General features: G+C 37.6%; 2 protein-coding genes across 6 annotated transcripts in view; one reads left to right on the top strand and one right to left on the bottom strand.

Moving 5' to 3' along the window:
- ZDHHC17 (zinc finger DHHC-type palmitoyltransferase 17) overlaps nucleotides 1-25,807 on the top strand; it is a 101,557-nt gene that overhangs the window by 14,119 nt on the left and 61,631 nt on the right. For 3 of the 5 annotated variants that reach the window (XM_036250797.1, XM_036250796.1, XM_036250799.1), the window contains exon 2: nucleotides 20,231-20,334. In XM_036250797.1, coding sequence (XP_036106690.1) covers nucleotides 20,231-20,334 — 104 coding nt within the window. Of the gene's footprint in view, nucleotides 1-18,143; nucleotides 18,163-20,230; nucleotides 20,335-24,502; nucleotides 24,560-25,807 lie in introns of those variants that run through there. The other 2 variants (XM_036250800.1, XM_036250798.1) reach the window with 2 other exon arrangements.
- On the bottom strand, nucleotides 5,338-5,663 carry LOC118623295 (COX assembly mitochondrial protein homolog). Its single transcript, XM_036250801.1, has one exon. The coding sequence runs from the start codon at nucleotides 5,611-5,613 to the stop codon at nucleotides 5,359-5,361; it is 255 nt and encodes an 84-aa protein (XP_036106694.1). The 5' UTR covers nucleotides 5,614-5,663; the 3' UTR covers nucleotides 5,338-5,358.

The raw sequence follows: 25,807 nt of genomic DNA, 5'->3' as shown, positions 1-25,807 counted from the left end.
ACAATAAAGTTGAAGATACTCCAAGTCTTTTTATCTAGACGTTCCACTAGTAGGTGCTTGTCCTAGAGCAGTGGTTCTCAACCTTCCTAATGCTGCGACCCTTTAATACAGTTCCTCATGTTGTATGAGGACATATCTGCATGTGGGTGGACCCACCTGGAGATGGATAGAGGAGCCATGTCTTGGTTCCTAAGACCATCGGGAACATGTGTTTTCCAGTGGTCTTAGACGACCCCTGTGAAAGGGTCATTTGACCCCCAAAGGGATCACGACCCACAGGTTGAGAACCGCTGCCCTAGAGAAACTTTTACAGATGAGACCTCTGTAAAATTATTTACTGCAGTATGGTTTATAGTAGCAAAAAGTCTCTTAGAAGGGGAATGTATGTGGTTTATTCATATAATGTGGTGATTTTCAACCTTTTTCATCTCATGGCACACATAAACTAAGTACTAAAATTCTGCAGCACACCAAAAAAAGATATTGTATTTTTTGCCAATCTGACAAAAAAAGTATAATTTTTATTCATTCACATTGGACAGCTATTGTGGTGTTGGCTGTTGTCATTTTTTTACTTGACAGTCTAAGGGAAAAGAGGTCAGTGCCCCTGACTAGTGAAGTATTGCGTGTTTTAAAAATTCTTGCAGCACACAAGTATGCCGTGGAACACAGGTTGAAAATCGCTGATGTAATGGAATATCATCTAACAGTTGCATTAAATAAACTAGAACTATATGTATCAGCACAGGTAAATCTCAAAAAACATAACGTTAAGTGAAAACTAGGTATGAAAAGGTACATTATAATATGTTTGTGTATAATAGGATATTAAGTGGGACTTCTCTTGTCATCAGAGCATTTTTCCTGGAGCTCAAAGCTGAGGACAGTAGCTGACAAAGGATTCCTGCAGTAAGAACACATGTGCTTAACTTGCTGGGAAGTGGCCATGATTTGTCCTGGAACTCTATACTTCCAGCCTGTACAAGATAAGGAAAGACTTTAATTGGAGGAAGGGTTCTTTGAAGAGTTATTAACCCAAGAGGGAGTGCTGTAGTCTTTATATTGCTCTACATGCAAACAATTTCTCTGGAACACTGGTATTTTTCAGGAGGGAAGATGTTTCTTTGGCTGGATTCCTGCTAGTTTGCAGAAAATAGTTAGGCCTCTCTGGGCTACTATTTGAGTGGAGTGTTAGAGAATTCTTGGAAAAGTATTATATAGGTCGCTTGGAGTTATTGAAGGCCCAGAGACTGGGGGGCTGCTGCTACCTTACTGGGGGAAGTGTAAAGGTAAGAGAGATATACAATAACCTTGCAATGGAAGAGCCAGAGGTGAGAGCTGTCTCTGTGTGTGGTATTGTCTCATTGATATTGAATTAAGGGTGTTTTCTTGGGCCAACCAAACTGCTTTAGTGTCTAGATAGGCTAGAGCCATCTTGAAAGAGACTTACCAAAGAGAGTTGCCCATTCTGCAGGAGCAGCTCCAGGGTTATACTAACGGCATCGGGGCTGAGAAAGAGTTTTTAGAATTGAGCTTGAGAATGTCTCTTCTGCACCAGAGAATGTTACAGAGGGAGGTTCTGTTAAGAAAATCAGAGCTGGACAGTAAAGTGGTAAGAATTAATTTCATTAAGATACTATTATTGCAGTAGGGGCAAAGAATTCCTCAGTGTAGAACTGGACTCAATTCCAAATACAGCAAGGACAATTGGGGATTTAAAGGCAACAAACAGAATGAGGGAGTCAATGGATGGAAAATACTAAGAGGAGACATCAAGGATAGGGTGATTCTTGTAAACCAACTTAATAGGATTCTTGCTGAAGGCAGGCCAAGGTGATCAGATATCAAAGATGAAAAATTCTTTCTAAACAGACTTAGCAGGGTTCTTGATAAAGCTGGACTGTGAAGTCCAGTAAGGATGGGGCATCAAGTTGAGGCTTAGTTGAAACGATCACTTAGAGGAGTCAGACTGTTTCCATGCGATGAATTTTAGAATTCTCAAAAGGCCTCACATGAGAGAGCCAAGAGTTGGTAACGCCAATGACTGAGGGGTTTTTATAGCTGAGAGAAAATTGTGACCCTATGTAATATAAATATAAACTTTGCCCTTTACTTCTCACCTTTCCACCTTTATGCCCATTCTATGATAGAATAATGACACCCAAAGATATCAAGTCTTAATACCTGGAACTGTGTTATCTTGTAAGGGAAAAAGACTTTGCAGAAATGATAAAATAAAAGGTCTTAAGATAGGGAAATTATCCTGGATATCCAGGAAAACCATATATGTAATCACATGTATTCTTCTAAGAGGGAAAAGAAGGAGATTTGAACACAAATTCAAAGGAAAAGGCTATATGAAGCTGGCCAGCTGGATTTGAAGATGCTGCCCTGAAGTATTTGGAATGATGTTGCCACAAGCCAAGAAATACCAGAAACCCACCAGAGCTGAAAGAGACAAAGAATGGCTTCTCCCCTAGAGCCTCCTGAGGGAGCATGGTCCCACTGACACTTTGTGGTGTTATTTGATTTACTATGAGAGAATAAATTCCTCTTTTTTGTGGTACTCCATTACATCAACAATGTACTATATATACACCATCACATGGTATTATAATATGTTTGCATAACAATGGGAACACGAATGATAGGACAGTTAATTCTGCCTGAGGAGAACAAGAAAGGGTATGGTGACACTGGAATTGAATTGAAGGCTTTGTAAAAGTTTGCCAAACCTGATATGGAGTGCATCTTCTGAGTAGAATGCTAACATGAGCAAAAAGATACTGAGGTTTTTAAAGTACATGACTTGTGTCTGGCAGGTGTGGCACAGTGGATTGAGCATCGTCCCATGCATGGACGGAGGTCCCAGTTTGATTCCCAGTCAGGGCACATGCCCAGGTTGCAGGCTCAGTCCTCGGTAGGAGGTGTACAGGAAGCAGCTGATCGATGTTTCTCTCACATCAATGTTTCGGTCTCTTTCTCTTTTCCCCTCTAAAAAATTAGTGAAAACATATTTAAACAATTTTTAAAAATAATAATAAATTACATAACTTGTTGGAATGGCTATTAAACATGAAGTCTCCTTAAAAGGAAATGTTGATACTAAATCTGGAAAAAAATTGGGGCCAGTGCATGCAATTTTGTATCTGCATGATTTTAGGGATTTTAAGCAATGTATTGAGAGGATATTGCAGAGGCAAAACAAAAGGTCTGATAAGGATTTTTTTTGAGAAAATTAGTAAGACTTTGCAACTAACTAATTTATTACACCTGAGATTTTGGGAGACAGGGTTTAATGAATTTTCACTGTGGACATTTAAAAGTTGGGCAGAAAGAAAGAATATCTTGTGGAGATGGTGAGGAAGGAAAAAAAATTAGATGATATTTTAAAATTGCATATCTGATCTTACTCTCTTGCTTAAAATTCCCTGATTGATTCACTTTTGCGTACTGAACTAGAGGCCAAAGTGCCTTTGTTTATTTTCAATTGAAGATGGGATTGTGCATGTCTTCTTTTAGGATTTTCAGTTTCTTTGCCATGTATATTTGCATTTTGGTAATTACATTTAAATAATTTACATGTACACTTGATCCATGCAGTTAACAAAAAAAGTAAAGCCACTTACAATTCCTAAAAGGTACTTCCTCAGAATTTTCCTGACAGAGGGCATTCTATGTCTGCCCCTGCTTATTGGGGGGGCCTAGTTGGAAATATGATCAGGACTCGAGGTTAGGACAGCTGGTAAGAGGAGTTGGCTGTGTGTATGAAGGGCAAGAGGGAGGGAAGGTGACTTCCATAATCAGTTCAATTAGGAGTTACATTAAAAGAATGCTGGTCAGCCCAGCCTGTGTGGTTCAGTGAATTGAGCATTGTCCCATGGACTGAGAGGTCCTGGTTTGATTTCTGGTCAGGTCACATGTCTAGGTTGTGGGCTTGATCCCCAGTAAGGAGTGTGCAGGAGGCAGCTGATGATGTATCTCTCTCACATCTGTTTCTATCTCCCTTCCCCGCTCTCATAAATAAATAAATAAATAAATAAATAGGGGTGTGTGTGTGTGTAAAGAATGCTATTCAGAGTCCTAGAGTTGGAGGATAAAATTGGGAATTAATCTCAACTGAAATGTGAAATTGATTGGACATACTCTATAAAGCAAGGATGTGGTGGCATGGAGCATTTTTCCATATGTATATTAGCCATTAGTATGTCCTCTTTGGAGAAGTGTCTGTTAGGTCCTTTGCCCGTTTTTAATTGTATTGTTTGTCTTCCTAGTGTTGAGTTGTATAGGTTCTTTATATATTTTGGAAATTAACCCCTTATCAAATGTGTTATTAGCAAATATGTTGTCCCTTTCATTGGGTTCCCTTTTCATTTTGTTGGTGGTTGCTTTTGCACAGCAAAAGCTTTTTACTTTGACATAGTCCCATTTGTTTATTCCTTTGTTTTCCTTGCCCAAGGAGATATATTGGAAAAAATATTACTCAGAGAGATGTCTGAAATTTTAGTACCTATGTTTTCTTCTAGGATTTTTATGGTTTCATGACTTACATTTAAGTCTTTTTTCCATTTTAAGTTTATTATTCTGTATGGTGTAAGTTGGTAGACTAGTTTCCTTTTTTTTTTTTTTTTTTTTCAATTTTCCCACCACCATTTATTGAAGAGACTGTCTTTACGCCATTGCATGCTCTTGCATCTTTGTCAAATATTGATTGGCCATAAAGGCATGGGTTGATTTCTTGGCTCTCTTCTGTTCCACTATTCTATATGTCTGTTCTTGTGCCAGTACCATGCTGTTTTAATTACAATGCCATTGTAGTATAGTTTGATATCAGGTATTTGATACCTCTAGCTTTATTCTTCTTTCTCAAGATTGCTGAGGATATTTGTTTTTTTGTGGGGGGAGGGTTCTGTATACATTTTTGGAATATTTGTTCTAGATCTATGAAGTATACCTTCAGAATTTTAATAGTGATTGCATTGAATCTATAGATTGCTTTGGGTGATATAAACATTTTAATAATGTTAATTCTTCCAATCCATGAACATGGTGTATGGTTTCACTTATTTGTATCTTCCTTAGTTTCTTTCTTTAGTGTCTTATAATTTTCTGAGTAAAGGTCTTTTACCTCTTTGGTTAAATTTATTCCTAGGTACCTTATTTTGTTGTTGTTGTTGTTGAAATAGTAAATGGGATAGCTTTCTTAATTTTTCTTTTTATTTTTTAGAAGATATTTATTTCAGATAAAATTAATATTTCCATAATTTAGGCTGAAGCAAACACACTTCCTTGAATCCATTATTTTAGGTATTTGTGATTTCTATGAATAGTGTTACTGAGTACCATTTGAATATTTGCCTACATGCTTGTTGGAAGCTTCTGTAGCCTTTTCTTGGTAGGAATTCCAGTTTTTCTGAATTCTTCTCTTTCCTTCAGGTATTCCATTTTGCATTCTTCATAAAAGGCAGGATCATTATAATAAGTGGTTAGACATTCTTTTAATGCAGAATTTTCTTTCCGGCATTTTACTATCATAAGGATTTCAGACTCCTGGCAACATTTGGTAACATCTTGAACTTGTTCAGAACATCTCTCTTGGGCCTCTTCTCTCATTATTTTGGGGATCAAAACATCTTTTTCAACATGTTTGAGATGCTGCCGGGTCTAGGCCATCTCGGCAACAGAGGAAGGTAGCCAAATGGCCACTCCCTGGCAGGGGGCAGGGAGGGGAGGAGCCTGGGAAAGGCTGCAAGTGCTGCCACCCAGGGCTTCCTGCTGGAGGAGGAGGAGGAGGAAGAGGAGGAGGAGGAGGAGGAAGAGGAAGAGGTGAAGTGGGGGGGGAGTTCGTGGTGTCCTTCGAAAAGTGCAGCAGGTTTCTTTCCCTCTCTCGAGTCCCTACATTGCCTAATTTCTCTTTCTAATGGTTCATTATTGGTGTATAAAAATGCCACCAATATCTAAATATTAATTTTGTATCCTGCCACTTTGCCAAATTCATTTATTAGATCTAATAGTTTTTTGGTGGAGTCTTTAGGGTTTTCTATGTACAGTATCATGTCATCTGTGAATGTTGACAGTTTTAGTTCCTCCTTTCCAATTTTGATGCCTTTTATTTTTTCTTCTTTTCTGATCACTGTGGCTAGAACTTCCTGTACCGTGTTAGATAAGAGTTGTGAAAGTGGACATCCCTGTCTTGTTCCTGATCTTAAGGGAAATGTTTTAGTTTTTGCTCATTCAATATGAATGTTGGCTGTAGGTTTTTCATATATGGTCTTTATTGTGTTGCGTATGATCCCTCTATCTGCTTTGCTGAGAGTTTTCATCATAAATGGGTGTTGGGTTATGTTAAATGCTTTTCTGCGTCTATTGATATGATTATGTGATTTTTGTCTTTCATTTTGTTTATGTGATGTATCACGTTTATTGATTTGTGGATGTTGTATCAACCTTGCATCCCCAGAATAAATCTAACTTCGTCATGGTGTATGATCTTTTTAATGTACTATTGCTGGATCTAGTTTTGCTAATATTTTTTGAGGATTTTAGCATCTATGTTCATCAAGGATATTGGCCTATAATTGTTTTTCTTTGTAGAGTCTTAATCTGGTTTTGGAATTAGAATAATGCTGGCCTCGTAAAAAGGACTTGGAAATTTTCTCTCCTCTTGAATTTTTAGAATAGTTTGAGAAGGATAGTGTTAGTTCTTCTGTGAAATTTGGTAAGTCATCTGTGAAGCCATCCAGTAGAGGACTTCTGTTTACTGGGAATTTTAAAAAAATTACTACTTAAGTTGTTATCAGTCTATTCATGTTTTATGATTATTCCTGATTCAGTTTTAGAAGATTGTATGTTATTAGGAATTTACCCATTTCACCCAGATTGTTTAATTTGTTGTTCATAGCTGTTCATAGTATTTTCTTACAATCCTTTGTATTTCTGTGGTGTTAGTTGTTACTTCTCGTTCATTTCTCATTTTATTTATTTGGGTGTTCTCTCTTTTTTTCTTGATGAGTTTGGTTAAAAGTTTGTCAATCTTGTTTATCTTTTCAAAGAACCAGCTCTTGGTTTCATTGATCTTTTGTATTGTTTTTTTTTAGTCTCTATGTCATTTATTTCTGATCTTTATGATTTTCTTTCTTCTACTCACTCTGGGCTTATTTGTGGTTCTTTTTCTGGTTCTTTTAGGGGAAGGATTAGATTGTTTATTTGAGGTAGGCCTATAATGCTATGAACTTCCCTCTCGCGACTGCCTTTGCTGTGTCCCATAGATTTGGGGTTGTTGTATATTCATTTTCATTTGTTTTCAGGTCGTTTTTTACTTCTTTCTTGATCTCATTGTTAACCCAGTCATTGTTTAATAACAAACTATTTAGGCTCTGTGCATTTGAATGTTTATTATTTTATTTTATTTTTTTATTGTAGTTGATTTCTAATGTTGTACCATGTGATCAGAGAAGGTGCTTGATATGAGTTCAATTTTGTTGAATTTGTTAGGACGTTTTTATGTCCTAACATGTGGTCCATCTTAAAGAATGTTCCATGTATACTTGCGAAGAAGGTATATTCAACTACATAGGGATGAATGTTCTGTAAATGTCAATTAAATTCATCCGATCCAGTGTGTTGTTTAAGGTCTCTGTTGCCTTGATTTTTTTTGTCTGGAAGTGATGTCAGTGGGATGGTGAGCATTACCTTTTAAAAATAGAGAAAAATATAAGGAAACATGAGGGTGTACTGTCATTTTTTTTTTTCCAGTGTTGTATTTGATGTTTTTGCCTGTGCCATGGAAATGAAAGACCACATTTATGCAGGAGATTTTATTGTATTCTTAGACTATTCAGAGACATCTTAAAATAATTAGAGATTATATTTTTACATTCTGACCAGATACAAGATAAATCTGAGCATTAGTAGTACTACCATATACTAGTTTTAACCAGCTCCAAAATACAATAAACATTGTTTATGTAGGTTCCCCATCTGCATAGTACTCACTAAAATAACTGTCAGAGTTGTCTAAGTCGGGATAAACTAGGTTTTGTTGCAGTAGCAACCCTGAAACGTAGTGGTTTAAATATTTGTGGTTCAGGACACACATATTGTGGATTGGATAGTGGACCCAGACTGATTATCTGCTCTCTGGAACATTGCCAGTTTCCATGGCAGAGGGAAATAGAGAATGAGGAATTGTATACTGGCTCTTAAAACCTATTCTCTGAAAGCAACATGTCTCTTTTATTTGTATGCTTTTGGTTTCTTTCTTTCTTTTCTTTTCTTTTTTTTTTTTAAGAGTTAATCACTTGGGCACACACTGAACTTTCGAGGGATCAAGGATTTATAGTCGTACCATGTGTTTGGGGAAAGAGCTGGATAGTACTAATAATTAAGACCAAAAAAGTCCAAGAAAAAGACTGATGTATATAACTATAAAAAGTATATTTCTTGAAGTATATTGAAAGCTTAAATAATTCTGAAAATGAACAGAAGTGTTTAGATTAGTAAGAAAAAGTTAACATCTAGTCTTCTATATATAAAAATCTGATTTAAATATATTAAACAAACAAATTTCAGGACACAGAACAAAATGGATGAAGGATGAGAATGGGAAATTCTCAAATGAAGAAATAGAATAGTACATTATATTTAAAGTTAAAATTTCTATTTAAATTTGGGGAGAATTTAAAAATAATATCTAGGAGATTTCTGGTCATAAATGCGTATCACCTCCTCCCACAACCACATCAAAAATACAACTAAACTACAGAACAGCTATCATTCAGAACTGCCTGAAATCAAGCTGAGCGGAAGTCCTACAACTATGAAATTAAAGAAGCAGCCACATCGAGACTGGTGAGAGGCGTGGAGGCACAGTTGGGCTGGTCTCACACCCATGGGTGGCAGATAAAAATCAAGGGGATGCCTCGGCTGTGGAGATCCTCTGAGGAGCAAGGGATCACATCCCTACGCTCTCAGTTCAGGGTTCCAGTGCCACGAACAGAAGTCCCAATAACTTCTGGCTGTAAAAACCAGCGGGAACTGAGGCTGAGGGAGGCTGAGGCTGCTGGAGCCCCAGGCAGCTCATCCTAAAGGGCCCGCTCATGGACTTACTCACAGTCACTCCTGGGCTCCAGTGTGGCGGGGAAGCAGCTTGAAAGGCACCAGAGACATATGGGGAAGAACTGAATTATTCAGCACTGGGGCAAGAGCTGGAGGTGCAACTTTCTCCTGGACAGACTTGCTGTGGAGACTGTTGTTCCTTTGGTGAGCTCTTCCCTGGGGCTGTAGATGGCAGCCATATCTGGGACTCCAGTAACCTGGGTCACATTGTTTGCCCTGCCCTGGTAATTCTTTGAGGCCCTGTACTACCCACCTTCAGGCTCACCCAAGCTGTTTTTAGTGGCTGTACCAAAGAATTGGCCTGTCTTGGATCCTACTTCAAATTTTCCTAAAATCTCTCAAACAAGCAGCATCTGGTCTCAGCGAGCCCCATACCTCTTGTTAAGTGGCCCCAGGCCTGGCATTAGAAGCAGCCAGCCTTGGTTCACAGCTTGGCTTTGCTTGGGCGCCTCCAAACCCAGCACAAGAAGCAGTCATTGGCAGATCACTCTGTAGCTTATGCCTGGTGGCTCCGGGTAGAACATAGGTAGGCAGAGGCTGACCTTGCCCCAGAGCCAGCACACCCAGTGGACAGCTTCAGACCACATCGAAGCAGCACCACCCAACCACCTCCACAAGTGACACACTCAGTGAGTAGACTCAGTGGGTACCAGAGCCCTGCTGAAGTACGTCTTGCTCTGTGTGGCGGGACCCTACATTGCTGAACTTCCAAGGGTGTCAGAGGCCAGTGGCTAGTGGGCACAGCCAATCCTTGCAGCTGATCAACCTGAGTAAATCCTTCCCATTAATGTACCAGCAGCAATCAAGACTCAGTTACAACAGAAGGGTGGACAGTTCACACGAAGGGTGCACCTCGATGGCCCAGCTGGGTTGATCAGGGAGGCTGTCCCACTGGACCCTATAGGACACCTACAGCAACAGACCACCCTACAAAGCCTAGGAGACATAGCAACTCTACCTAATACATAGAAACAAACACAGGGAAGCAGCCAAAATTACAAGACAAACATGTCCCAAGTGAAAGAACAGAACAAAACTCCAGGAAAAGAACTAAACAAAATGGAGATAAGCAATCAATCAGATGCAGAGTTCAAAACACTGGCTATAAGGATGCTCAAGGAACTTAGTGAGACCTTTAAGGAATTTAAGGAGAACTCCAAGGACCTTGGTGAGGACATCAACAACATGAAAAAGGACCAGTCAGAAATGAAGGATGTACTAACTGAAATAAAGAATAATATACAGGGAATCAATAGTACAGTAGGTGAAGCCAAGAAGCAAACCATCGAATTGGAAAATAAGGAAGAAAGAAAAAAACCCAATCAGAACAGCAAAAAGAAAAAAGAATTTTAAAAAATGAGGGCAGTATAAGGAGCCTCTGGGACAACTTCAAGTGTGCCAACATTTACATCATGGGGGTGCCAGAAGGAGAAGAGAGCGAGAGAGCAAGAAATTGAAAACCTATTTCAAAATATACTGACAGAAAACTTCCCTAACTTGTTGAAGGAAACAGACATACAAGTCCAGGAAGTGCAGAGAGTCCCAAACAAGATGAACCCAAAGAGATTCATACCAAGACACATCATCATCAAAAAGGTTTAAGACAAAGAGAGAATCTTAAAAAGCAGCAAGAGAAAAGCAGTTCGTTACCCATAAAGAATGCTCCCATAAGACTGTCAAAAGAAACTTTGCAGGCCAAAAAGGAGTGGCAAGAGAAATTCAAAGTGATGAAAAGCAGCGATCTACAACAAAAGTTACTCTATCCTGCAAAGCTATCATTTAGAATCAGTGGCCATATAAAGAGTTTCCCAAACAAGAAAAGACTAATGGAGTTCACCACCAAACCAGTATTATATGAAATGCTGAGGGGTCTTCTTGAAGGAGAAGAAGAACAAAAATATGAACAATAAAATGGCAATAAATACATATCTATCAGCAATTGAATCTACAAACAAAATGAGCAAGCAGAACAGAAACAGATTCATAGATACAGAGAACTTTGTTGCTTACCAAATGAGAGGGAACTGGGGGGATGAGTGAAAAAGATGAAGGAATTAAGTATAAATTGGTTGTTAGACTGATGAACCTCAAAGAGAAGGAGAGAGGGAGGGCGGGAAGAGATAAACCAAAGTACTTCTATGCATATATGCATAACCAGTGGACACAATAGTATGTGGAAGGCAGAAGGGGGGTGAGATTGGGGGGGGGGAAGGGGGGACATCTGTAATACATTCAACAATAAAGTTTTTAAAAAAAAATAATAAAATAGTACATAGTGCCAGTAAGTTTATGGAAAAATGGTAATTGTATATTGCTGGTGGGATTATAAATATAATCCCTTTGCAAAACAATTTAGATATCATATCCATAAAAATATTTATACCCTTTAAGAATCCCTTTCCATGAAGTGTACTCCAGTTAAAAAGAAGAAATATTAAATGAGTTAAAGTATTTTTTAGTGAGGAAAATGTATTCATTTATTTGTCATTTCATTTAAGGACACGCTCTGTGCATACTAAGACTTGGGTGTATACACATGATCAAAATAGTGTTCTTACCTTGTCATAGCTTAAAGTCTAATGTATATAGAATGTTAGGGGAAGACATAGATGAGACATGCCTAAGAAATAACTATATGAATTTACTTAGGGCAGTGATTTTCAACCAGTGTGCTGCAAGAATTTTTAAAACATGCAATACCTGACTATTTAGTCAGCGGCACTGACCTCTTTTCCCTTAGATTGTCAAATAAAAAAATGACAACAGCCAACACAACAATAACTGTCTGGTGTGAATGGATCAAAATTATATCCATTTTTTGGTGTCCCAGAATTTTAGTAATTTATATGTGCCATGAGATGAAAAAGGCTGAAAATTGCCAAGTTAGACAATGTAAGAATAAACTAAATGTTAATTGATTAGGAAATGTTTCAATATTTTCACTATATCAGTTTAATTAAATATTTTGCAGTAGTTGAAAACAGTACAGCCCTGGCCGGGTGGCTCAATACATTGGAGCATCATTCCATACACCAAAAGGTTGCAGATTTGATTCCCAGTCAGAGCATATACTTAGATTGTATGTTTGTTCCCCAGTTTGGATGTGTATGGGAGACAACCGATCTATGTTTCTTTCTCACATCAATGTTTCTCTCTCTCTCTCTCTCTCTCTGAAATGAATAAAAACATATTCTTGGGTGAGGATTAAAATAATTTTATATAAAAAAATCAGTAAAGTACTTATAAAAATTACATGTAATGGCATAAGGAAATAAAAAGGGAAGAATAGAAAATACATGAGTACTATGATTACAGATTACATAAAATATATAAACATTTAAGCAAATAAAGATTATATAGCAGTGTTTAAAGACATTTGCAAAATTAGGTTGAATTAAAAAATACTTCCTTCTAAAACCACATACTTTCGTCTAATAAAAAAAAAGTCAAATTCCATTTGAGGGTCATTGTACAAAATACCTGACTAGTTCTCTTCAAAACTGTCAAGTTTATCAAAAACAAGGAAAGTCTGAGAAATTATCATAGCCAATAGCAGCCTAGGGAACCGTGTTAATTTGGAAACAATGTGGTATTCTAGGTGGATCCTGAAACAGAAAAAGGACATTATGTAAAAACTAAGGAAATTTGAATAAAGTATATAGACTTCACTTAATAATAATGTTTCAGTATTGGTATGTACCATAGCAATGTTGGACATTAATAATAGAAGAAATTGGATGTGTGGAATATGGGGACTGTTTTTGTAAATCTTAAACTACCCTAAAAAATAAAGTGTATTTTTAAAGAGAAGGAAATTTACATACAGGCATTTGTTGATCAAATAAATGTCTGTGGAAAGAGAAAAAAGTATACTAAATTTATGCATTTTGTTTACAAGTATGTATGTACATATGGGTTAATGCTAGAAGGAAATGAAGTGAAGATAAGTTTTTGAAGAAGCTAGAAGGTAATGAACATTTTCCAGGTCTAAAATTTGTTGGAAGCCAGCATTATTAATTTGATAGTTTGGATTGAGTTAATAATGGTGGTACTACACTGTGAAGAGAACCTGTGCCTCAAGTTGGACTCTGACATTAGCAACAACACTCATGTACTGTTAGCCAGGGATTAGGGTCCCCAGCAGAACACATGATATATAAGAGACCAACTGCATACTGGAAAAAAATTGAAATCTTTTCGTTACATAACCACATCGTTTTTGTCCAATCTTTCCTTAAAGAGTGTGCATCAAATAGGTTAGTCAAAGATTCTGTCTGGAGGGTAGTGCCATCTGCTGGCACTATAAATTAAAAACATTTTTAAAGAAAGTTATAATTTTGTGCGGCTGCTGGTTTTCCTTGTCATTCATTATTCACTTGGTTATATATGTTTTAAGCTTATGCTGCCTTTTTTCATTATATATAATCAATGTTTCTTTTTTAAAATCCTTATGGTATCCTTAGAATTTAGTTCATCACTTTCTTAGGTTTTAAGATGGCCTCACATTTGGTCCAGTGATTTTAGTTAGGACTTAGAAATGAGTCAAATACACAGAGACCTTTTTCCCTTTTCTATCTTCTTCTTGTCAGCAACCCTGTATAGTGTTCTAATTTCACCTTATACATTTAATGGAATTAAATTTCCACAGCAAAATTACATAGTTAATTACATTTGACTTCTTGAATTAGAGTGCAACCTTTTAGAATGATACCTGACAGCAGACATTTACACAGTACGTTATAGGCATATAGTTAAGCCCTAATGGCTTGCTCATTTACCTGTGTGCATAGGCTGTGCACCAAAGGCAGGCTGGCAACATGTGTCTTATAGGTAGCATGTATATATCCTAGAATTTTTTAAAAATATTTTTTAATTGATATTTTTAGGGAGAGAAACATTGATGTGAGAGAGATGCATCTATTGGCTGCCTCCTGCATGCCCCCTGCTGGGTATCGAGCCTGCAACTTGGGCATGTGCTCTGACCAGGAATCAAACCAGGATCTCTCAGTTCATGGGATGACGCTCAATCCACTGAGTCACACCAGCTGAGCTGTTCTAGAATTTTATTGAATTGATTTTTTCTCCCTCCTTTTTTTTTTAGTTTGGTAATACATTTAATTAATTTAGAACTATGGCATATATTTATACATATATTTGCCATTGTATTCTTTCTTTGAATGGTCTTTATAGCCTTTGCCCATTTTTCTTCTTCCTTTTTTTTGTTAATCCTTACCTGAGGATATTTTACCACTGGTTTTTAAACAGAGTGGAAGGGAGGGGAGAGAGGGAGGGGGAGAGAGAGAGAGAGATGGGTTGCCTTCCGCACACCCTGACCAAGGCTGGGGATCGAACCCAGTACCCTTTGGTGTAGGGCTGACACTAACTGCTGAGCCAAACCAGCCAGGATCTTTGCCCATTCTTCAAATGTGTTGTTATTTATGCTTTTCTCAGTTTTGTTTTGTTACACTGGGGCTCTAATTGTCAGTATTTTTATATTTAAATTTTTGGTCTGCCTTGAAGTTATCTAATATAAGGAGTGAGGTGGGAATCTATAGAAAGAGTCCTTCGTCAGACAGGCCTGGTCTTGCCAGGGTTTAGTCAGATCTCTGGGAAGCCTGAGAAATAGATCTTCAATTTACTTTGTCTTGAAGTAAATAGTTAGGAAAAGTCCTGCAGTGATTTTGATTAAGTTAATTAGACATTATGAGCACCAGGCATATGGCCAGTCTCCAGAACAGTCAAGAGAGTCCAGTGGGGGCACAAAGGCTCCCCAAGAACAGGAGGGGTGTGCATGCTTCTCTCACCAGGGAATGGTATAGGCATCTGTATGTTCTCATGGGGAGTGTGGCTTACCTGGGAAGCCTCCACCTGGGAACCTACTGCCCTGAATACTGCTTTGGCCCTATTATTTTCAGGCTCATTTCAGTATCATCTGCCACTAAATAAACTGTAGCTTTGGCTGTATTTGTTGTCATCTTTCCATCACTTTTATATTGAAGCCTGCTGATTTTTTTTTTTTAAATCCCAAATGGCCAACTAGTTGCCCTTTTTATACCATTTATTGGATATCTTTCTCTCCTGATTCTAATTCTCACTCTTCAAGCTCTATTCTATTGCTCTATTTATAACCAATGACCCTATGTTTATATTAGTTTGCTTTCTAATATATTGTAATTGCTCATAAGTCCCTTCCCTTACTTTTCTTTCTGAATATTCCTGAGATTACCTTGGATGTTTGTTTTTAGACATACTGTACCATAGAACCTATTCTTGGAGAACCTTTTCTGATAGAGTACTTATAAAACATCTATATTTGGTTGGTAGTCAACTTGGAAGGATTGGTCCAATAGGGGATTCTTTGGTCACAGACACTTGGTAAACTAGTTGATTGATTTTATATTCTACCTGAGATTGTGAATAAATGTATTGTTGGCATCTATCATCTTGACATATAAGCCAGCATTTGCCTATACCTTCTGTATAAATTTGAGTTTTAACATATTGATTTCTCTTAGTGGCAGTATATAACATCTGAGCTTATCCCAGCTCTTCTCATTCCTGTCTACTGCTTTAGCAGTAGTTGTTGGAGGTACTTTTTCTCCTTCTAGTTCTTTTCAACAAGTACCAGGGCTGTCAAGTAGATAATTTAAGGATCTTCCTAGTGGCTGTAATTTCTGTATTTCATTATATATAAAATCATTGTATGTTAGCCTTAAAAGAGATCTTGGAGGACTTTAAATCTACTAGTTTTTGAATTTTTCTTTTAAAAAGAGCAGCTGAATCTTTTTTTTTTTAATTAAAGAAATCTAAAACAGGATGAATTATTATTATTTTTTTTATCCTCACCCGAGGACATTTTTCCATTTTATGTTCAGATAGAGTGGGAGGGAGAAAGAGGGAGAGAAGGAAAGAGAGAGAGAGAGAGAGAGAGAGAGACATTGACATGAAAGGGACACATCAAGTGGCTGCCACCCGCACGACCAACCAGGGCCAGGGACAAACTGCAACCAAGGCAGGTGTCCCTAGCGGGAACCGAACCCGGGTCTCTCTCTGGACCTCAGGCCAACGCTTCTAACCACTGAGCCAAAGTGGCCAGGGCAGGATGAATTAGTTTAAGAGGGGAATGAATTGAGTGGGCCTTGAAACCTTTTAGCTCTCTGCTATTATGATATTGGTCCTTGAAGCAACTCAGAGGAATTCTATGCAAATCTTATTCATCCTCCTCTTTTTATGTTTTGGGTTTTTTTAATCCTCACCTCAGGACATTTTTCCATTTTTTGTTCAGACAGAGTGGGAGGGAGAGAGAGGAAGAGAGAGAGAGAGAAACATCGACATGAAAGGAACACATCGAGTGGCTGCCACCCGCACAACCAACCAGGGCCGGGGACAAATTGCAACTGAGGTACGTGCCCTTAGCGGGAACCGAACCTGGGTCTCTCTGGACCGCAAGCCAACGCTCTAACCGCTGAGCCAAACTGGCCAGGGCCATCCTCCTGTTTTTATAAATGAGGGGCCTGAATACTTGCTGGTTTGTAGCCTAGATAAGAGAGTGGCAGACAGTCAATTCGGTAACCTCTTACTTAAGGACTTTTTTTATTTTATCAAGCTGTTTCTTGTGGAATTATTGCATTTAAAAAAGTTACAATTATCTACATGTGTATTTTAAAATTAGTATAACTTTTCATGGCAGAGCTATCAAATTACTTCTTGGTTCCCATTAAGGTCAAGGAAAATTTATAGAATAATAAAGTGTTATTAAATAAATTATATCTGATATAATAGCAAACTTGTAATTAAAAAATTAATATTGTCATAATAAAAATAAAATAATAAAAAATAAAAATTAGTATTGTCTACATTTATAAGATATACTTATTTACAGGAACATAATATTTTTTTATTTTATGTTTTTAAGTTTAAAAACTGCAATTGTTAGTTCTAGGCTTCGTGATAGTGGTTATCTTGATAGACAGTGTTGACATTTGTCATTGACAGGGTACTAGTTTTAGAGATGAACCACTTTCCCATCTGTTTAAAAATGAGAAAGATAAATTAAGTTCTGTATGATAGTGGTGTTTTCTTGGGGGGAGGGGATAATAAAACAAATAGATTTACTTAAACACAATTTCTTCTGCTTTTTATGGGAATAACTCTGCCTCTAGCCCTCTAGAATTACTGTAGGGATATGTTTAAAGCCATTTAAAAAAAATCAAATTTCTTTTTCTAAAAAATAAAAACCTTACAGATGGGATAACACAGATATCGATGTAGATTTAATATAAAAATGTTACTAGAAAAAAATAGTGATTTTTTTTTTTGTACATTTGAAAGTATATATTTGGCATTGTCAGTGAGATAAAATAGACTGTAGAGAAATGAAGAATAGGTCTCAGGATGAAAATGGCATTAAAGAACATGAAAACATTATAATAGTAAGCTTTAAGTAGAAATTTATTTTTTGTTTTATAAATATTTTTATAATCCTGTAAAGCAATAAGTATATTTGTGATTAGTAAAAAGAGAATAGCAATTTGCCCTAACAGATTTTCAAATTGGAATAGTTTTTAAAGTTACTAATTTTTGGACCCAATATTTTTATTTAGGTTTTAATTTATTATTGGAAGGTTCTTGCTTCTAATGTTTGACTTATATTTCTTACCTGTTTTGTCTTTCCTCTCTGGATTGAAAGCCCTTGAGGGCAAGAGACTGGTGTATGTTTGTAGTGCTGCATCGAGCCACTGTGGAACCTGGTACAAATAGAACAATTAGCAGTACTGATGCTGTCTATATTTAACATGCTGATGTTTGGGAATTCTTTTGCATTGTTTTTGATTTTTTAAAAGATTGCTTAGTTTTTTGGGGCACCTTCTTTTTTTTTTTTTTTTTATCATCCTCACCCGAGGACATTTTTCCATTCTTTGTTCAGGTAGAGTGGGAGGGAGAGAGAGGAACAGAGAGAGAGAGAGAAACATCGATGTGAAAGGGACACATCGAGTGGTCGCCACCCGCACAACCAACCAGGGCCGGGGACAAACTGCAACCGAGGTACGTGCCCTTAGCGGGAACCGAACCCGGGTCTCTCTGGACCATAGGCTGATGCTCTACCGCTGAGCCAAACCGGCCAGGGCTTGGGGCACCTTCTTAAACTTAGCAATGACTTCACACTTATCCTGGCCTGGGGTCCCAGTGCATTGGAGAGTGCTTGATGTATAGTGGGCTCTCAGTACGTGTTTTATTAGATATACAGCATTATTCCATTTTGCTTATAAACTGCCAGTTTTATATTTTTCTTCATGTGTCTTTCATCTCTGCAGAAGTCAGAGTTTAAAAAATTATTTTTCTGGTTGTAGAGGAGAATAAAATCAGAAAAGAGAATTTATAAAGAAGGAAATGTTACTGCTCTAAGAAGTGTCTTTCTTAACTTCACTGAATATAGAGCATAGAGAAGTTGAGAGTTGTAATTTAGTGGAAAATCAAATAGAAAAGATTTAAAAATATTAAATGGTTAAGTCTTACATTTTGGTTTACTTCATCAGTTATTCAGAATGTTGCACATACCAAGAATAATATACCTGTCCATGTTCAAATTTAACCAGCTCTATTTTAATGGAGTCCAAGAACAATCTCAGAAAAATTGCTTAGTTAGCTATGTGCGTTATGCATGTTGTGAATCTTGGCTTAAGACTGATTTCTATTTTCTTCTAATGTAGATTTATGATATTACAGTGGTATTTTAATATTGGCAATAGCATTTTCATAAGGAACATTAGTTCTTAGAAAGGTTCTGCAGAATGTGCTTTTGTGAAACTTTTTAATTTCCTGTTCTTGAAAATATTCTGATTAATAGTCTTCTAAATTTATGGCTCAAACAAATTAATTTTGGAATTTCCCAAACAAATCGAATGGCTAGAGTAATTTAAAGGTAATAGCCTTTTCCCTCCAATAAAATGCCATTCAGTTTGGATTATTAAATATCAGTGGTCAAGAGAACATGAGTTCTAAGGATTTCATTCTTTCCAGATACTTTGTTATGCTATATCCTTTTATTTATATTTACACTTGTGTTTGTCTTTGTGTGAGAGAGTGTTTGTGTGTGTGAGATAGATCAAAATATGAAATTTGAACAGGTGATGATAGAGCTTATTATGCTCAATTTTTCTGTTTGCATATAAAGAAATATAATTGTATCTCAGTGCTACATTATATTGAAGGAGCTGGCTATGCATAGCAAATTGTGTATTTTAAATGGAAAATTACACACAGCAAAAAGCTTTGATGGATGTAATATTCTATGAAACTATTGTTTAGTTTAATATTCATATATAAGGTTATTTTCTTGCCTGGCTTGTGTGGCTCAGTGGATTGAGCGTCGTGTCATGGACTAGAGGTCCTGGTTCAATTCCAGGTGATGGCATATGCCTGGATTGCAGGCTTGATTCCCCAATAGGGGGTGTGCAGACGGCAGCTCGTTGATGTTTCTGTCTTTCTCTCCCTCTATATCTAAAAAATCGATAAAAACATACTTTTTAGGAAAGTCATTTTCTTTAAGAGTATTGACATTTTTAGCACTATTCAAGTGGGTTTACATTTCATCAGAGCTGTTTCTTGTTCTTTATGTACCTAATGGTAGACACTTAACAAGTTATCAGGATGAATAAGTATAAGAAACGGTAATATCTTAGAATAATATAAGAATAATATCCCTGAGTTCCTATCTTTAGGACTTTAGAGTTTATTTGGCATGTGATGAAAGTCTTAAAGTATGGTGTTAGAGCTAGGGTAATGCTAGAATAATAGAAAAACTGGTCTAAAAGAAGGAGAGTTAATTTGTTGAAAAGATAGGAGAGTTTTATGGAACTAAAGATGAATTTCAGTTACTAATTTGTCAGTAATTTCTAGTCTTGCATCTTTTCTGTTTTGAGAGTGTATACCAAGGGGTAGATCTATTTGAACATGGTTTTTCTCCAAAGAGTACAGACATCAGAAAAAGGTAAAACTTAATCATTTAAATAATGAGCATTCTTCAAATAGTGTAAAAACAGTAGAGAAATATTGAAATGTTTTCTGTAACTTTTCTCAATTCTTGCCTCTGTGTGATTTTTCTCTTTAACAGGAAATCAAACCACAGAGTCATTATAACCATGGATATGGTGAACCTCTTGGACGGAAAACTCATATTGATGATTACAGCACATGGGACATAGTCAAGGCTACACAGTATGTAACTGTTTTCTTCTTTGACATCGTATTTTAAGTAAATGGACACATAAATTCATTTGTCTTTATTAATATTCTGTAGTTGACAAGACATTGTTTTCATACATTGGTTCTTAGATATGATTTCCTTTAGTTCTTTATACAAATTAAAAAAATTTTTTTTTTTCTGTATTAATTTTGGAGAGAGAAGAAGGGAGAGGGGGAGAGAGAGAAACATCAATGAGAGAGAACCTCTATTGGCTGTCTCCTGGATGCCCCCCACTGGGGATTTGGCCCACAACTTGGGCATGTGCCCTGACCAGGAATTGAACCAGTGACCTCTTGGTACATGGGTCCACGCTCAACCAATAGCCACATTGGCCATGCTAGTTCTTTATACAAATTTAAAATAGCTGATTTAAAATTTTTGTCTAATATGTTCACTGTCTGGGATTCCTCAGGGACAGTTTATAATACTTGTTGTGTACACACACACACACACACACACATGTATGTATGAGTTATACTTTCTTATTTCTTTGGAGATCTTGTACTTTTTTGTTTAAAACTGGACTAGTCTAATGTAATATGACAGTTTGTTGTTTGTGACATTTCTGAACTATTCTGCGAAGTCTGTATCTTTGTCTTGTTTGGCCACTACACTCTCCACTCTATTATTTTATGGTCTGCTAATGATTGGACAGACTTCCTAAATCCTTAGAATCAGTTTCTTGATCTTTTTTTTTTTTTTTTCTTTCTATCTTTACTGTTGAATGTATTACAGATATTTCTCATTTTCCCCCCACTCCCGTCCCCCTCCTGCTTTCCCCACACTGTTGTCTGTGTCCATAGGTTATGCATATATGCATTTAAGTTCTTTGGTTTATTCCTTCCCACCCTCCAAACCCCCTTCCCTTTGAGGTTTGTCAGTCTAGCAGCCAATTTGTACTTCTTAATCCCTTCACCTTTTTCACCCATTCTCCCAACCTCCCTCCCATCTGGCAACCAACAAAATGTTTTCTGTATCTGTGAGAATGTTTCTGTTCTGCTTGTTCATTTTGTTTGTTCATATATTTTATCATTTTCTTCAAGAAGACCCTTCAACATTTCATATAATAATGATTTGGTGGTGATGAATTCCTTTAGCTTTTCCTTGTCTGGGATACTCTTTATATGGTCATCAATTCTAAATGACAGGTTTGCAGGATAGAGTAATCTTGGTTGTAGGTTCTTGCTTTTCATCACTCTGAATATTTCTTGCCACTCCCTTCTGGCCTGCAAAGTTTCTTTTGAGAAATCAGCTGACAGTCTTATGGGAACTCCCTTGCAGATAACTAACTGCTTTTCTCTTGTGGCTTTTAAGATTCTCTCTTTGTCTTGAACCTTTTGCATATTGATAATGATGTGTCTTGGTGTGGGTCTCTTGGGGTTCATCTGTGCTTCCTGGACTTGTATGTCAGTTTTCTTCAACAAGTTAGAGAAATTTTCTGCCATTACTGTTTCAAATAGGTTTTTGGTTTCTTGTTCTCTCTTCTTCTCCTGGCACCCCCAAGATGCGAATGTTGGCATGCTTGAAGTTGTCCCAGAGGCTCCTTACACTATACTCATTTTTTTGGATTCTTTTTTCTTTTTGCTGTTCTGATTAGGTGTTTCTTGCTCCCTTATATTCCAAATCAATGGTTTGCTTCTTGGCTTTACTTACTTTACTATGGAATCTGTGTAAATTATTCTTTATTTCAGTTAGTGCCTCCTTCATTTCTGACTGTGCATCCTTCATTTCTGACTGGTCCTTTTTTATGCTCTTGAGGCCCTCACTAAGTTCACCGAGATTCTCACTGAGTTCATTGAGCATCCTTATAAGCAGTGTTTTGAACTCAGCATCTGTAAGGTTGCTTATCTCCATTTCGCTTAGTTCTTTTCCTGGAGTTTTTTTCCTGTTCTTTCATTTGGGACCTGTTTCTTTGTCTCCTCACTTTAGTGCCTCCCTGTGTTTATTTCTATGTATTAGTTAACGAGAGGTATGGAGCTAGCTGAGACCAGATGCTGCTTGTTTGAAAGAATTTAGGAAAACCTGAAGCAGGATCCAGGACAGGCCAATCCTATAGTTAACCAACTGGCAACAGCTTGGGTGGGCCTGAAAGTTGGGTGGGGTGGGGCCTCAGGGAATCACCAGGGCAGGGCTACCAGTGTGAACCGGGTTGCTGGAGTCCCAGACATGGCGGCAGTTTGCCGCCCCAGGGAAGGGCTCACCAAAGGAACAAAGGCCTCTGACAGCAAGTCTGTCCAGGAGAAAGCTGCCTCTCCAGCCCTTGTTCCAATGCCAAACAGCTCAATTCTTCTCTGAATGTCTCTGGAGCCCCTCAAGCTGCCTCCCCTCCAAGCTTAGAGAGAGTGTGTCCAATAAGTTTGTGCGTAGGTCCTTTAAGAGCAGCTGCCTTGGTCTCCAGCCACCTCACCCTCCCTGAGCCTCAGTTCCTGCTGGTTTTTCCAGCCAGAAGTTATGGGGACTTCTCTTCCTGGCACTGGAACCCTGAGCTGGGCGCCTGGTGTGGGACGGGGACCCCTCAGTCCTCAGGGAGGACCTTCCCAGCCAAGGTGTCCTCCTAATTTTTATCTGCCACACGTGGGTGTGGGACCAGCCCGGCACGCCTCTGCCCCTCCTGCCAGTCTCGATGTGGCTTATTCTTTAATTTCGTAATTGTAGGACTTCCATTCAGCTCGATGTCAGGTGGTTCTGAATGATGGCTGTTTTGTAGTTTACTTGTAACTTTGATGTGGTTGTGGGAGGACGTGATACTGCTTTGACCTACCCTGCCATCTTGACCGGAAGTAGTTTCTTGATCTTTGTCAGGAGATTTTTGTTTGTTTTTGTTTTTTTATCCTCACCCGAGGATATTTTTCCATTTTTTGTACAGATAGAGTGGGAGAGAGAGAGAGGAACAGAGAGAGAGAGAGAAACATCGACGTGAAGGGACACATCGAGTGGCTGCCACCCGCACAACCAACCAGGGCCGGGGACAAACTGCAACTGAGGTACGCGCCCTTAGCGGGAACCGAACCCGGGTCTCTCCGGACCGCAGGCCGACGCTCTAACCGCTGAGCCAAACCTCCCAGGGCTGTCAGGAGATTTTTTTGTGCATGTTGGGACACTCAACACTTAGCCAGGCAGCTGACACCTTTGACTTAGCCTTCACTTTCTGCTTACACAGAACCTCAAAGTCAGTCAGAGGTGAGAGTTTAGGGCCATCGCAGGTCTTGGTTGAACATGTGCACACAACCTAGAAGGCCATGCATGTGGCCTTCTAGATTCCCAAAAATATGTCCAAGCTTTTTAAACCACTGGATGTCTCATTCTTCAGGTTTTGCTTTTAAGCTTTTTGATTTGTCTGTTGTTTGTCCATATTGCTATCCATCCTCTCAAGCAACTGCAGTGTTAAAACATTTGACATACACAACCCAGGGAGAAGCTTTAATGAGTTTGAGTGAGATCTAATAGGTAAACCTTTCAAGTAGACTTCTAGAGAACAACCAGACAGGTCATATAATGATTCCTCTTTGTGAATAAAGCTTTGAAAGATATCCATCCCTTTTCTGCTCACTCTAGTACCAGTATCAGGAATGCAAACATATTTCTTTCTCAAGGCTGCTGGGCAGCAGAGGATGGGACCATGATATGTTAAAATGCCACCAAAGTTCTCTCTTCTTCCTGAAATTTTGTTGTTTTTTCTTGACCAAAATGTTTCTTGGATTGCTGAAAGCCTTTTATTTTCAGAGTTCTGAAAAAGTTAACTTTGACAGTTTCTGCCTTTTTCATTACTTTTGTGGAGAGGCAAACTTTCGGAGGTCCTTAGTCTACTGATGTCACCCTGCTTTCTTGCATGTCGTGTATCAAAAAACTTAAAGGACATCATGTCAATTGTATTTAACAAACAAATTGTACTGCTCTACATTCATTTTTCCTTTTGAGACTTTGCTTCGTTTGATATCTTCTTTCTCTTTTGCCCTACCTCATGCGTCATTTCCACCAGCAAATATATTCCAGCATCTTTTATTTTAAGAAAAAAAAAACTTTTCTTTATCTCGTACATAGTCTTTTAACTATCCTATTTCTTGAAAAATTTCTAAGTATACTGTCTATAATTGCTGCCTTTAAAAACATTTATTTAATTTTGAAACATTTCAGTCCTACAGAGAAGAATAACTGTCAGATTAAGCTGATGTTAACATTTTGCTGTAATCACTACAGGTTGGTTGCTCGGTGTTCTCTTTTCTCTACCTCCCCCAAGGAAACCTCTCTTGAAATTACTGTGAATCATTCTCATGAACATTCTTGTACATTTCTTCAAATATTTATAAACAAAATATGCTATTGTAATGTATGCTTAAAATTTATATAAATTGTATTGTTAACTACATGTCCTTTTGCAGCTTGCTTTTATTTTTAAAAAACTATATAGGTTTTGTGACTTATTGTTAATAAAGACCTAGCTTATTTCGTTTCACTGCTTTATAGTACAGTAATCCCCCCTATTCTCTGCCTTCGCTTTCTGTGGCTTTGTTTATCCATGGTCAACCACTGTCCAAAAATATTAAATTAAAAATTCCAGAAATAAACAACTTACAAGTTTAAGCTGTTCTGAGCAGTATGACGAAATTTCATTGCATCTTACCTGGCACACGAATCATTTGTTTGTCCAGCATATTTGTGCAATGATAGCTACCTGCTGTTAATCACTTAATTGCCATCTTAGTTATCAGATCGACTGTCGAGGTATCACAGTGCTTGTTTTCAGGTATCTCTTATTTTACCTAATTTGCCCCAAAGCACAAGATGAGTGATGCTGGCAATTTGGATGTGCCAAAGTGAAGCTTTAAAGTGCTTCCTTTAAGTAAAAAGGTGAAAGTTCTCGACTTAAGTCATTTTATCATCTCATCACAAAATGGGTGAGTATAGTACAATAAGATATTTTGAGAGTGTAAGAGATTAACCACATTCACATAATTTTTATTATAGTATATTATAATTGTTTATTTTATTATTATTAATTTTTTTACTATGCCTAATTTATAAATTAAACTTTATCATATGAACATATACATAGGAAAAACCATACAGTACTGTTCACAGGTTCAGGCATCCACTAAGGGTCTTGGAATATATCTCCTGGGGACAAGAGGGGACTACTGTATTCTATCACTCCTTACTAAGAGACACTTAAAATTTCTTCTACTTTTTCACTATTACAAACATTGTGTTAGTGAATGTCCTTACACCTATTTCCCCTGCACATAAACAAGAGTTTTTCTGCCCTGGCCCGTTCGGCTCAGTGGTTGGAGCGTCGGCCTGCGGACCAGAGGGTCCCAGGTTCAGTTCCCACTAGGGACATGTACCAAACAAACAAACAAAAAAACAAAACAAGAGTTTTTCTAAGGTAGACAACTCAAGTGGAATTTCTTTCAGAAATTACATAATGTTGGAAACATTTCCAAACAT

The sequence above is a fragment of the Molossus molossus genome, unplaced genomic scaffold (assembly GCF_014108415.1).
Source record: "Molossus molossus isolate mMolMol1 unplaced genomic scaffold, mMolMol1.p scaffold_m16_p_10, whole genome shotgun sequence".
In the NCBI taxonomy this organism is placed as follows: Eukaryota; Metazoa; Chordata; class Mammalia; order Chiroptera; family Molossidae; genus Molossus; species Molossus molossus.
The sequence above is the reverse complement of the archived record's forward strand: the minus strand, read 5'-3'. Positions and strand labels throughout refer to the sequence as shown.

Coding starts and splice junctions, on each gene's coding strand:
- LOC118623295 (XM_036250801.1), bottom strand. CDS start 5,613: ATGAGAGAAGAGGCCCAAGAGAGATGTTCTGAACAAGTTCAAGATGTT.